Below are 15,084 nucleotides of genomic sequence, written 5' to 3'. Positions count from 1 at the left end.
AGATTTGGTTATCTGAACACTTTTCTAGGCTTTGATTTTCTTTCTTCTCAACAAAGCCAAACCTCTTTCGGTCTAAAGAGACCAGGCTTGTAGCTGCTAGTTGCAAAGATGCATGGTTTGCTTTATAAGCTAAGAGTCAGTTGCTGGGTATTACAACTCTCATTGAAAAATTATGAGCATAATACATACAGTAACAGCTCTCTAGAATCAGGTAAGTAGCAAAATTACATTTCTTGTCTAAGAAGCTGCTGCTGAGCATAGTACTCAGTATGAGAACAGAGCAGACCTTGTTATATACATGAATGATGAGCAGTACTGTGCGGACTCCTATTAAAACACACATGTAATTATGTTATGAACTGTTTAAAATGACTCTTGTTTCCTGCTCCAGGATAAAGAATCGGATCCTATTCTAGCCTGCAGTCCAGCCTACAGACCTCCATCGCCTGCATCTCACCTGTGCAGTGTTATTCTCACTATCCTCCTCTCCTGTTCATTCACCTGCTGCTGCCCTCAGCCCACTTTATTTTCCGCATAAGGTCCTGAGCCTCAGAGTCATCCAAATGGTTCTACATTTTATGTTTTACCATTGTGTTTTTTGCTTTGAATAAATGTTATCTTCTCATATCCTATAACATATATTTTCAAGGCTCAAATGTATTGCTATATAATTTCTGAATTTTCTCCCCCAAAACTTATGTCTTTGAGAGAAAAAACAAAGGAAGGGATTGGAGAACAAATTTGGATGAAAACAACGACACATTTTTAAATGACATCCATCAACAAGAATTGCAAAATATCTTCACAGAGCCTGGAATACTGTACCTCCAGGATAATCAGATGGACCTGATTTTAACTGATATCAGCCAGGACGTGAATGGGAGATCTATATCCCTCTAAATAACTAAAGCTTGAAAAGGCATTTACACATCTGTCAACTTACATATCATTAGAAAATTTTGATGATAGCCTTTCTGTATCTGTCAAGAGTAATTCTTTTTTTTTCTCTATTGTGACACTAGACTTTTAGTGTTAAAACAGAAAGAAAAGATATGCTAATAAAGAAAAACATAAACATCTATGTTGAAAAAAATCTATGCATAAAAAGAAAACTCTTACAGTCAGAACTGTTGTCACAACCAGATAAAGAGTTCACAGGAAGCACAGTCTTTCTTTAATAGTCTGTCTGGGTTTTAACTAATATAATGACTCATTCTTTAAGTAAGTATTACCAAGTAAAGCTTTTGTGTCTAGAATTTTAAATCAATTGTGATGAGTTGATTTTCAAAAATGTTGTATAGATTTTAAACAAGCTGGATTGTTAACAATATATATCAATATATCATATATATCAATACATTATCTGTCAATCTTCTATATGCATATTGATTATAATACATTAATCATCTATTACCTATGTATCTATCATCTATATATCATTTATCTACCTAGTGTGTATTATTCTTACTATATAAACCTACCAATCATCTATGTGCTTGTCTATGTGTTCTGTCTATTATCTATTTACCTAACATCTGGCCATAATGTCATCTCTATGCGTTTATTATCTAATGGCCCATCATTCCTCTATCTTCTAAGGAAGACAAAGAGTTAGGTCTCATTATAGAATTTCCAAACATGATTTATTTGAGATGTCTTGTCTCCTACTACTTTATGTCATCTCATTCTATCTCATCCCAGACAACCTTCTTTCCTGTCATGAAGCTCATGACCTTTTGTACTCCATATCCACTTTTCTAATATTTCTTATACCCTCCTTATAGACATTTATAATTTCATAGTTATTTGCACCACCACAACTTCATATGTACACACAATGAAAGTTAGGATCTACATCCAGAGAACACACAGTTTTTGTCTTCTCAGATCAAGAGTGGGAAAACAAAGAAAATTTTCAGTGGCTACTAATGTCATTGAACAGCAAACATCCAATTAGTTAACGGCTGTCACAGAAATAAAAGAAATATTTTGTCTTGAAGTTTTCCCATTAGGAATGAAGCATGCAAAATCTCCAAGTGATGCATTTTCTTGCTTCTAAATCTTTAGAGGAAAGAAGAGATGAAACGCCTTCCATATCTAGGTGGGTATAATGAACATCTACATAGATATAATAAGTGCCTAACCAAAGATAAGCTCATCAAATATTATAAAAATGAGTAAATTGCCAGGAAGTTTATGTCAGATGTTGCTGAGGAGGTGGGGAAGATCTTCGGTGAGTGATAGTGTACGTTTTTCAGACCATGCGCTTATCTCAGAAATCCTCCATTGCCGTGAGCTTTCAGATATGCTGAGAAAGCAGGCAGCTCCTCTACAAATGGAGTCCCTCAGAGTGTGCTCCCTAGTTCACCTGGTCTTTCCAGTTGGGCATTTTCTGCTTTCAATGTGGTTTGAATCATCATTTCAAGTTCTTCTGTTAGCAGACGGTTCTATCAGATTTAAATTTGTTAAAGGATTATCTGACCTGAACCTTGTACATCAATATGCATTAATGTCTCAACATCTTCCTCCCAGAACACACTCCTTTCCTCATCTCACTCTAAAAGTTGAATAGAAACAATGAAAAATGAGAATGTAAAAGGAGAAAACAAGGTTACTTCTTTTGTATTAGCTTCTTAGCTCTTTTAACACCTTTTCCTTGATTTCTCCAAGATGACAAATGAAAACTCTGAGTGAGCTTCTGTGTTTCCCCAAGATTAGTGAAGAGATCTCCCACCCATGTATGCAGATTCTTATTGATCCTCACACCGAGCCAGGACCTGTATGAGGTGTGCTTGTATTAGTTAACAACATGTTTAACAACACCTTTTGCTTTGGAAGTGTTTATTCTGGTAGGAAACACAGACTGCAAAATACAAAAATTTTTGAAATAATACTTAAAGATTGTGACAAGTCCAGTAGCTATTATGTTGATGTTCTGGTAGAGAGTAGGTAGGATTGTGGTTTAGGGCAGATGCTAGGTAGTATTTCTGAAGTAGTCACACTTAGGCTGAATCTTGAAGATTTACAAAAAGTTCTTTAAGCAAATAACTGGTCAGCGAGTGTTCCAGAAAAAGGACCTTAAAGTACAAAGACCATAGAAAAGAGAAGAGTAGGCCAGTGAGCTGAAGAAAACAAAAAGACAAGGAAAAGCTACAGGTGGCCTTTGAATTGCAAATTCAGATGGACGCTCTTGATTCTGGCATATAAAGTAGATGGAGAGGGCTGAGGAGATGGTTTCATGGGTAAAGCATGAGGACCTGAATTCGAATCACTTGCACACACATAAAGCTGATGTAGCAGCACATGTCTGTTATCCAAGTGTGCACATCTGGAGATGAGAGCAGAAGTAGGAGATTCCCCAGAAACTGGCAATTCAACTAACCTGGGGGGCGATTCTGTGAACAGCAAAGATCTTGCCATTGTAAAGACCTATGCCTAAGGTAATTCTCTGACTTCTATGCACATGCTTAGAAGACACAGCATACAGACCATGCACGTATTTGTTCACATAGACACACAAACACAAACAGACACACACATCCACACACACAGAGACACTTGAATATTTTAGATGAAGAGAACAGTGTAGAAACAGGTGCTTAATGATGAAAGTCGTAATGGAACATCACTGACTGCAATATGCTTGGTGGCATGAAGAACGTGAAAATATTTGTGATATACTTTGAGTGTAGAAGCAAGTCATAAAAAGAAGATGAAATCAAGAGAATATTAAGATATGGTATACACTCTATGGTAAACATGTCTGGCACAGCCATACCACTACTCACACCTGTTGGAAGAGGAGAAACAAGTGACAACAACACATAGAGGATTTTCACAAGAGACAAAGCATGGACAGTGAACCCAGGGTCCCCTTGTTAAAGAAACAAAATGAATCCTGTGCTGATGAGACAGTTTAAAGTTTTTAACCTAAAAAAATAGCTTATCCAAATGACAATACAGGAATATGATGATTTTAACATTAACCAGGGAATAGATCTCAGATCAAATAGATCTCTTACAAATATAAAGTTTAAAAGCACGAATATCCTAGAAAACAAAGAATATATTTTTGTGGTTTTAAGAAGAAGAATGCTTCTTAAAATCATAATGCAAAGCCCAGAACTCAAAAAGCAAATGACTCATATATTTGAAAAATACAAATTTTGAATGTCTATATGAAGACAGATCTTTGTCAGGAGGCTAAGGCTGAATGAAATCAGAATGCCCGATATACAATATAACTGCTTGTAATGACTAGCATGTAAAAACATTTTTCTAAAGAAAAAAGTCATGGACTGTCAAAGGAAAAAAATCAGGCAGTTCACAAGAAAAAAGGTAAACAAAGCTTTTAAGCATGGGGCAATTTTCCTTCTCACTATTTAAAAAATATGCAAATTAAAGTAGCAATTGGATGTCATTTTCACCTCTCAGGATGAGTGAACATTCAAGAGACTAATAATGGCCAGTGTTAGCGAGTCAGAGAAAACAACTCTTCTCACATACTGGAGGTTTTAAATTTATATAGCATTTGTTAAAGGAGAAAATCTGATCATACCAATTAAAAGCGCAAATCCACATCATTTCTCATAGTGATTTCACTGCCAGGAGTTGCTGCTATGCTATAGGAGTATTCACACTGCTGACGGTGATATTAAAATGTAGAAATAGCTTACATGTTACCCCTGAGAACTTGAGTGTGCTAAGACTTTAAGATACTGAGACATTTTAAAATTCATACACATGTGTTAGCTTTAAATAAAAATATGAAAAATGAATATAACTCAGAGCATGATATATTTAATGAATAAAACTCAGAGCACGATATATTTACTTATTACAAAGCTACATTTTGGAACAAGCACCTGCATAATAAGAGTGAGTCACACTGATTAGCCTAGGGTACATATTTTCTATACTTGAAAAATAGGATGTATCAGCAAAAGGATGTAATCATCTCAAATCCTTTTTCTGTATCATTTCTAATATATCATTGAGTGTTTTGTTGAAGATATAGTTTACTCATGTGAGATTACATGATGACATTTGAAAAATTCACCATTTTACACTTAGGTCAATATTCCTTAACTATCATTGCTTGTTTAGAATTAGAAAGCATGTAAACAACAACCAAAGAGAACTTACCTGACAGATAAGAACAGTTTAAAGTAATTTACTAGAGAAAATAATCATGGTTCTTCATATTCTTAAATAAAATAATTCACCTATAGAAGTATGTAGACTTACTAATTAATAGAGCATCTGTCTCTAGGAGTTGAACAGCTGAGTCATCTGGTTATGTTTTATACATAGTGGTATTTGTGACGCGAAATTGTGAATATGAAGTAATTGGAGTTTCAACTCTCCACAGTGAGACTTCTGAAGTCTTTGCGCTATATTTCAAGTCTCATTGAAAAATAAACGTGTGAACTAAAATGCTGAGCATTCTTGCTGACACAATGGAAAATCATTAAAAATAAATTCTTGATATTTACATTAAGGTCTATAAAATTTGCAGTCATACAAGCTGAAGGTCACCTTGTTGGTTTGGGATTGAGAAAAGTACTGTAGCAAGAATAGCTGTCAGATAGATAATATAGTGGTTTAGAGAAGTGACCTTAAAATTTGATAGCAATGATGCTTCATGGCCTTGGGCAAATTTTCTTAAGTATTTAAATATTCTTTTGCTGTAAAATATTGAAAAGCTATGTTTACCTTTTAGAGTTGTATAAAAAAGGGGGTAACACAAAGCTGAAGCCTCCTGCTGTAGGTCTTTAATATCATGATTATTATCATCAGGAGCCAAATAAGTTTCAGGGAAGAGGGAGTCCTCAGCATTGACTCCTGTAAATTATTCATAAACACTAAAGACCAACAAACAATTAGATTTAATCCTTTATAAGTCACCAATGACTTTCAAAAACACAGTGTTCCAGAAGTGGTGATTACAAAGAAAAAGATAACTCCTGTTATAAAAAAACAGAAGGAACAGATACAAAATATGCAATGCTTTATCTTAAGCAAATCACTTAAAGCCCTTAAGATTACAGTAGGACAGTCAGTCAGAGAGTGAGACCAAAGCATCCCCTTTGGGGAAATAAAGCCTAAGCTCCCCATTAGGTAAGAATAGAGACAGTTTGTATAGAAAGATTTCAGGTTGGCTTCAAGAATATAATCTAATATACTCATTTGAGAAAAGTAAAGATGAAGAATGGCTTCCCTAAGTTGTAGAAGGTTCACTGATAGCTGTAGCACTCAGATGTTTGTGTGACTGAAAATCCATTGAGAGAAGCTGCTCAAACATTGAAGAGTATCCCTTGGCAAATGTATATGCACACATGATGCACTAACCACACAATTTCGTAAAGTAGGTAAATTCTTTTCCTTCCTTCAATCCAATGTAAAATTAGCACCCATCAAAAGGTTTCCTCTCTTAGGACATTGTCAGGCTGATAAGTAGAAACTTGGAATTGAGTATGTAAATTAAACAGCTATCTATGAGATCAAAAAACATTTTTATGAAGTATCAAAAATACATAAGACATATATAACCTTTCTAAAACCTAAATAGAAAATACAAGTACATTGAAATATTAAGATTGACTCTGAAAAATGTTCACTATAATTGAAAATGTAGTTGAATTCTAAAGGCAAGTGAATTTTTCTTTCACTCATCTTACTGCTGTTAATAAACATCCCTACTTGGTAGCTACCATTTTCTTGTGTTGATAGATGAAGGAGTTGATTGTTAAGTAACTTACACTTTCTTATTCTGCAAATTCAAACTCTCTTCTTCAAGATAATTTCCCCTTCCTACCTCTAATTAAAAGATAAGAATGGTCTTGACCAACATACCCGGGAAATTATATATTAGTGAAACATTTGTGTGGTTATTAAAGGAAATCTTTGTAAATGTTTCCTTGTTCCGAAGTACAAATGAACACAGTGAAGAGAATAGATAAAATGGACTACTAAGGGCATTACAGTGTGCTTTACAGTTAAGATTCTACACCTTTCGGCAAAGCTAGTCCTCTGTACTTGAAGTATTCTCATATCTTTTCTCTGAAACTCTTTGACCCATTTTCCTTCAGCCTCCTTTGCTTGACCATTTTTCTCTCCTAACTTTGTAAGTATTGAATCCTTTGTTGTTTGAAGCCCCACAGTCCTTTTCTGCTGTGTTCCCTCCATGGCTTTAGCCTCCAATGGATCGGCTCTCCACAGAAACTGAGAAAAGACCTCCGTTTGTATTTACCGTTCTACTGTGCATATTCCTTGGGTGCCTTCATCAGCTCATTATCAATCAGTACACATGAAGCTCACCGTCTTCACCCAAAACTGCCCGTGTGCCTACTCTGTTCATTAGTCAGTACCACTAGTAAAACATTTTTCACTATGGACATAGATATTAGCTAACAATCTTTACTGTCACTACACTTTTCTGCCATCCTCCCACACAAACCTAGCCAATCAGTAAGTCCTGACAAACATTCTGTATTTGGGGACATATGAGCTTTGGGGACCTATGAGCTTTGCTCTCTCCTGGTGCTTCTTCTACTTTAATCTAAGTATCCATCACTTTAAATTGCATTACTCTGACATTTAACTAATGGGACTTCTGTTTTCCATTATTTACCCTTCCAAAATGTTTTCTTCTGTCACCCTATTGCTCTTTGTAAATGCAAATTTGATCATGTCCTTATGCAGTTCAAATAATTTATGAGTCTTCTTTTCCCTTCCATGGGGTCTTGTTGCAACAGGTTTTCTGCAAATGCACAAAGCTTTGTTCCTTACCACACCTGCTCCCTCTTATGCTTTCCTTACTCCTCCCAGTCCAAACAAGCTCTGACAGAACTGCCTTCCTGTACCTGCTCTCTTCTCATGTACCATCTTTTTATTTACTCACAGCCCTGAAACCCTGGTTAGACAATATCACTAAATGTGCCAAGCTTGGTGGACTTGGCATTTCTGTGTTTTTCTGTGTCATAGCACAGAAGTTTTCCCCTCATAGTGCTTTATTTTGCTTTGTCATGATTTATACTAGACCTGACTTGTCTCTTTCACCTACAGTATGAGCTCATGGAAGATAACAGCTACTACTAAAATGTTTTGTAATTAGCATTTCTTGCACAGTATCTTAGGTAGAATTTCTCTTCCTGAATATGTTTAATGAACATATTACGTAAATGGACGTATCCGTTATTTAATATCATAAATGAATAGATGGATTATTTACCTAATACGATTTTATCCTTTGCTCCATCATTCACTGCCATGTGATTAATGAACAAATTGCCCAGAGCTGCCTTGCTCTATTTTCTTCAAAATATTGCAATTAGGGAAAGGATAAATGGAAATTTTTTTCTTCTGTCCAATTTGAGCAATCTCAATACAGATGTTTTATTTGTCATAACCTTGTGGCTTCCTGGTAAATTTGTTGGAGTGATACATAGAAGACCTGGTAAAACACCTACAAAGTCTCAGACAAGCAGCGAAACTACTTTGAGCCAGAAGATATAAAGCTAAAATGTAAGTGAGGCCTGGCTTCCCAGACTGTTTAATGAAATGTTGATTTGAGGAAAATTAAATCATGTTATATGAAAGTAGTCCAAAAACTAGAGCATGGTCTCAGGACATAAAGTAACACTTAATGTACAATTTGCCTTGAAAATCCAGAAAGATGATGAAATTCCTCTGTACGTACGATATAGAGAAATAACTTATTGATAGGTAGGTAAATGATAGATAGGTGATGGACAAATGATTTCTCATTGGAAGGAAGTCAACATACTTTTCCTCTTCCCAAAATAAACAGAACTTGAGAAAACACCAGTTTGGGTAAAAGTAGAGTTTTCTACAGTTTGTGAACGTTTCACAATTTTTCACGTAACCACTCTGAAATACATCAATTACAAATTTTATAAATTATAAAATGTCATGTCATTTGCAAAAGACACAACTGAAGCCAGGAGACTCATAATTGTCATTAACTTAAAATGGAAGAGAGGGGAATAAAAAAATTACTGAGCCTAAAAAAATTACCTCAAATCAATGTAGGTTGTTTATATCAATTCAAACCATGAAAGTCTAGTGAATCACAGTCTGGTAACTAATTTTTCTAAAACCAAATGCAAGTACTCTTAATTATATTGTTTATTTTATATCGTTTTTTTGAAAGATAAAAATTTACCTTCAGCCTGCTTAGGAGTATTATTGCAGCCTAATTCAGTCTCTTATCTTTAATAAGACCTGGTATCTAAAAGTAAAGAGCAAGAAGCAATATTTAAGCATTGCTGAATAGGACTTCAGATTTTACAGTAGGGCACCCTTAACCTCCATGTGCTTTCACTAATGCATAAGAGGGAACTCATATGAAGCATATTGTTTGTAATTTCATATTCTCTGTAGATTTAAATAAACTAAACAACTGTATGCTATGTATCCTGTTACTTTTACCATTGCCCTCGAATATTTCAAGTTTATAAGTAAATTGGCCAAAAAAAGAAGTTAGATTTACCTTTGATAAAAGAATAGACATGAGCAGATGGATCTCTGTGAGTTTGAGGTCAGACTATACAGAGAAACCATGCCTTTAAAAAAAAAACAAAAAGAAAAGAAAAAAGAAAAGAAAAAGAAAAAAGATGTGAATGATATCAGGTATGGTGGCATACACCTCTAATGCCAGCATTTAGACAGGCTGAGGCAGTAGGATCTTGAATTATAAGTTAGCATGTGCTACAAGAGTGCTATACTATCTCAAAACCAAACTATTTTCTTCATAGTTATTATAGTATAATATATAATTCTTCAATGTTTGCAACTTCTCTGTCATCATCTGATAATCAATTGATCAGACTGTCTAGGCAGAGAAGTAGAACAAAATACAGACACCACTAAAAACTAGGTAAACAAAAATACCGATCAGATAGTCCTCTCCACAGATTATGAAAGTGGGAAACAGTCTAGAACTGTATGGTGTTTGGCTATGTATCTGGTTTATCATATGGTTCCCAATGTCCATCTTTAACTTAAGCATCACTCCACACACAGGACGAAGGTAGGTGATACCACAGTGGCTGATTCGTCAAGTGATTGGTCATGAGATTTTTTTTCTATAGATAATTTAAATTCATGATATAATATCTCAAGCATTTCTGTATTTTAAAATTTTTGGTAATAGACAAGTATAGTAGTTTGTTTACTAGTTTTGGAAAAATTTAATAAATCTATTCTCCAAGCTAAATATTTATTAAATAGTGAAAAATACATCTGCAAAGTTAGGCTGTTGTGTGTTGTATTAAATGTTTTGTAGAACATTATCAAATTATTACAGATAGAGTTATATTGATATTTATACAAAGTACATTTATTTAAAGATTTCAACTAAGAAACACAGAGAATATTGATTATGTAAGTCTGAAATATCTGTTTGCATCATCTTGTGTGCTTTGTATGGATCACAATAATGAAATAGTGTGCATATCCAATGACACTAAATGTTTGAGTGAAAGTGCTACTTATTAAACTTCTTGTTATTGAAAATGGTTATAGTTTTAGTATCTGTACATCTAATTTCCTTTATAATATCCAGTGAAATTTGAATTTCTATCAATATAAATACTTAAGAATGAAAAGCAATAACTGAATTTAAATACTGCTGAAGATAAAATATGGCTAATAATAAGATTACTGCTTCCTCGGCAATATGGAATTTATATCCCCCAAGTTGCTCTGTTTTAATTAATCATGTCCAGGTTTACAAGCTGGTGAACTCTATACATTTAGTAGTTTAGTGCTAAACAGCTTTCTTAAAAGACTAATTTAATTTTGGTCCTGATAACCAGCATTAAATTATGTCTTTTCAACATGTAACTAACACATTTTATTCTTAAGTCTGTTTTTTGTGTGAGTATAGTTTCCATAAAAGAAATTAAATGTACCTTGACCAATATTCCTTAGTCATACAGAGAAGTGTGAGTTGATAAAATTCAGTATGAGAACACTACAGTTATAATAGAGTGTAACAAATGTTATTATTTATATTCATTCCAAAGTAACAAGTTTGCAAATCAACCTCTGCCATTACAAAGAGAAAAATAAACCTCATGCCAAATTTCCATATTACTAAACTTCAAGGTCTGTTTTTACTCTTTGGTACTAAACAGCATAAAGTTTGACAGATTAGCTCAACATATTGTCACTGCTCAGGATTTATGCTTAATTACAGTGTAATCATATGCGTATATGTTTTGGGTCACTCTATTCAATAAGCACCAGACACCTGACCTATATTCTCTACCACCTGCAACCAAATGCAGTTTTGATTTATCTAAAGGGCATTTGGTATAGTCATTTATCAAGAATAAATATTCCTTTTTTTTTCACTAGAAAACATTTTTTCTTAATTACAATTTGCTTTTAAACTGATTATTAAGCATCTACATAGAATCAATTGTATATGAATGTGAAAAAAACATTTAAATTCACACTGTGCGAAACTTGGATATTTCTAAAGTTACTTGTTTTAGTCCCCTCAATCTTCGCCTGTAGGAAGAACATTCTCTATATCTTATACTTTTAAAGTTCTATTATCATGTAACCAGCTGCCACATTCTCAATTTACTATTACTTGGCCACCACCACTTCACTTCATGCATATTTTGTTACATAACGAAAATACTTCTGGTTAAAATGATAGTCCGTGAGGTTAACTGACGGTCTAGATAAAGAGTTAGCTCTTTACAGTTTTAAAAGCTGAATGTCATTGTGCAGCCATTCTGGCTTTTAAGATGCTAGCTTGTGAAAACAAATTACAGTGTCCTACAACATTTAGGAAACTCATTCAAAATTAAGTGATACTATTCAAATGTAATTTATGTGGATAATCTATCCTCAAATATATTTGGAGAATTGGTTTCCAAGCTGGTAACATTTTAAAAAAATCTTAGGAGAGTCACCAGATAAATATAAACTAAGAATAAATAAATAAATAAATAAATAAATAAATAAATAAATAAATAACAATCGCTCTTAAAGAGAATGCTTCGAGTAGAATTGTGTGAAATGTTGATATCTCATTTAATACTTGGCATATGCTGAAAATAACTCATAAAATTTATAGATAACTATCCACAAACCTACGTATAATTCACACACATTTTGGCTTAAAATAACCCCCTTTGCTTTAATAATAATTTTATTGCCAACTGAAACAAACAAGCAGTAATCACCAAGTAGAACTTACAGTATCGGAGTCTTGACGAAAAAAAAAAAAAGAACATTTTGTAAAACTGTCAAAAGCTTCAACACCTTCAGGAAATTGAGTTCTAAACTGCAGTAGTAAACAGAGCTCCAAAATAATCACTGTGTTATCTGGTAAGTGAATTAATGACAAACAAATATGAATGCAAACACTGTAGTTCATAAAATAGAAAGATTTCTTTGCTTAAACCTATTTTTGTTACACTTCTTTCTTTATTGAGTTTATTTTTTGTCCTAACAATTTTTAATTAAAGATTTTCAGACTTGGTGTAATAGAAACAAAGCACATACCATTTTATGTAGGAACCGCTTTTATATATCTCAGATAATCCAGAAACATTGTTGTAATACAGAAGTAGATATGCACAGAAAACTGAGGTAGCATCTGAAACAAACATGCTCACACTTAAAGAACCCAAAGCCAGTGCAGTGCCATATATGGATTGCATCTTAGTGTTTTACGTCTACATCAAGTTCCACAGAATCTTGATGGGGGACATCTGTACTACTGTTTCTGGTAGCATTCTGTGGGGTCACCCATTTAGTTTCATTATGTGGAAGATTCAGTTGGGTTGTTTTTAGAATCCAGGTATATCAGAGATTAAAATTACGGGTAATAGGGTAGGACTTCATGGAGTTCCATGAACAGACATCCATTAAGATAGCAAGAGACATTTACAACCTCAAACATGAGGGCAGAGCAGCTTCCAGTGACATCACTGGATCTTATGTAGTATCTACTGGCTGACTTAAATGTATTTTCCACATCACTACTCTCTGGCATCCTCACCATGGCTTTTACTACTGGGAAGAGCATATGGCTTCTTTAAAAGGAAGACAGGCACTTACTTCAGTGAAAATCAAGAAGGAGAACCCAAAAGGTTGGAATAAAAGACTAAACTGAGTATAGCATTCAGAAGACAGGAACAATACTAAACGTTACAGGAAAATTCAGCTTATGTGATCTAGGCAGGGAAATTAAAAGGCAGAAAGGGAAAAAAAGGAAGAAGGAGGGAAGAAGGGAAGGAAGGAGTGAAGGGAGGAAAGAAAGGAAGGAGACTAAATCTTTTTAACTATGATTTTTTTTCTAACATCATTGTTTGGATCTGTATTTTTTTTCTAGAAAATTCTTTAAAAGAAAGAAATCCCACTAGTTCATTTTAGTTCTTTTCCAATTTAGCTGTAACTTATATTTTACTTACAGGCATTTGTCACAGCAAAACTGTTGGCAGTCTCAATGTTGTCCACATGAGGTACCAAATTGAAAGGAGCTTCAGATGCGTTAGGGCTGGTGTTGTGAAGAAAGATTGCCAGTCTAAAAGCAGTATATTCCTGGTCTGTGTTTCGGATGAAGAGACCACCTATGAAAGACAGCAGGAAACTCTCACCCAATGATTCCTGTTTTAAATGTTACACCTAGCCCCACGACTGTCAAATGTTTCTCCAAATGCAAACACACACAATTAAGGAGCTCTTTTGCCATATTATAAGGGCTGCCTTTTGTCCCTGTAGTGCATGCTGAATGTTTTAGTTTTCAGGGCATTTCAGCTTTTTCTTGCTTCAATCTGTCATGATCACAATGACCTCTGAGACCATTTAGTGTGTCTTGCTTTCTTTCCCTTGCCAGTCTTTAGTATTCTCCCATCACACCATTGTATCAGCCAGCCCAGGACATCTCTCGCCACCCACCAGGGAATATGCAGATGGACAGAGAAGAGATTTCCATCAAAATACAGAACCGGACCGAAGGAATGTGAAGGCACACAAGAGAGCAGGTTTAGAAGGGGGAAAACTTAGTTTGGCCCCCGATTTTGTGTACCCGGCTCAATTAGTTTGGTTTTGTGTACAGTACACACACACACACACACACACACACACACACACACACACACACACACACACACACACACGATGCAGTGTTGAGGTTGGGCTGGGCTGGAAGAAATTCAATAGCCGAGTCCCATTAACAGACAGGAGAGGAGAATGGCAAGCACGGTGGAGAAAGGGAGGGTCGCGAGAATCGAGGGTGGAGGGATACAGAAGAACAGAAGCATAAGTCCAAAGCAAAATAAAACCAACGAAGGTTTCTAGAAAAGGGTCTAACTTTTGAATCTGCCAACTGGTAAGGCAACAAGGCAAGAGGTGAGGGTAGAGAATACCTTTCCCTGTCATCTCCTCCTGTAACAGCGAGAATGCTGCAGCTTGCAGAATAGCAAAAAGTGGGTTAAAAAAATAAAACAAAAAACCAAAAACAAAATAAAACTCGGTATTTCCTCTTGCTCTACGAAAACGCGTTTAAAAGAAATGTACTATAAAATGTAATCAAAGTCCATGAAGACTTATTTATTTATTTATTTATTTATTTATTGTTTTCTCTTTCCTCAACTTCTTTCGTTCCTACTTTAACCTACTGTAGAGCAAGAAGGAACTTGAGTCAGTATTGGGTGTGCTAGCCTGTGTCTATCTGAACTTGCATCGAGAAGGTCTGTTTGTAGAGGAAAGAAGGCGCCTTGTAGGATTCCTCATCGGCAACTCATTTACATCACTTCAGCCACATGCACCTCTTCCCCAGCCCGGCTTCTTACCTATTTGAACGCTGCTCGGAAAGGCTCCCATGGCGAGTCCCCAAAATCCAGAAAACAACAAGACAATCTGCCTGCAAATAATCCTCATCTTCTTTGCTCCTCTCCCTGGAGCGCGCTCTCCTCTCTTTCTCTCACACTCTTGCTAAAGGATTTTCAGAGAGGCATTGAAGACGATGGCGCTAAATTTCAAAGAAAGAGAGAGAGAGAGAGAGAGAGAGAGAGAGAGAGAGAGAGAGAGAGA

The 15,084-nt window shown here is 35.1% G+C and overlaps 1 protein-coding gene across 3 annotated transcripts in view; it reads right to left on the bottom strand.

The window, feature by feature from the left end:
* Gria4 (glutamate ionotropic receptor AMPA type subunit 4) overlaps positions 1 to 15,084 on the bottom strand; it is a 368,088-nt gene that overhangs the window by 352,102 nt on the left and 902 nt on the right. For all 3 annotated transcript variants that reach the window (XM_028771312.1, XM_028771311.1, XM_028771310.1), the window contains exons 2-3: positions 14,844 to 15,022; positions 13,461 to 13,619 (exon numbers count right to left, since the gene is read on the bottom strand). In XM_028771312.1, the coding sequence (XP_028627145.1) occupies positions 13,461 to 13,619; positions 14,844 to 14,931 (247 nt within the window). In that variant the 5' untranslated portion in view covers positions 14,932 to 15,022. The remainder of the gene's footprint in view (positions 1 to 13,460; positions 13,620 to 14,843; positions 15,023 to 15,084) is intronic.

This window comes from Grammomys surdaster, unplaced genomic scaffold (genome assembly GCF_004785775.1).
Source record: "Grammomys surdaster isolate TR1022 unplaced genomic scaffold, NIH_TR_1.0 206, whole genome shotgun sequence".
In the NCBI taxonomy this organism is placed as follows: Eukaryota; Metazoa; Chordata; class Mammalia; order Rodentia; family Muridae; genus Grammomys; species Grammomys surdaster.
Note: the sequence above shows the minus strand (reverse complement) of the source record. Positions and strands in the feature narration are given on the sequence as shown.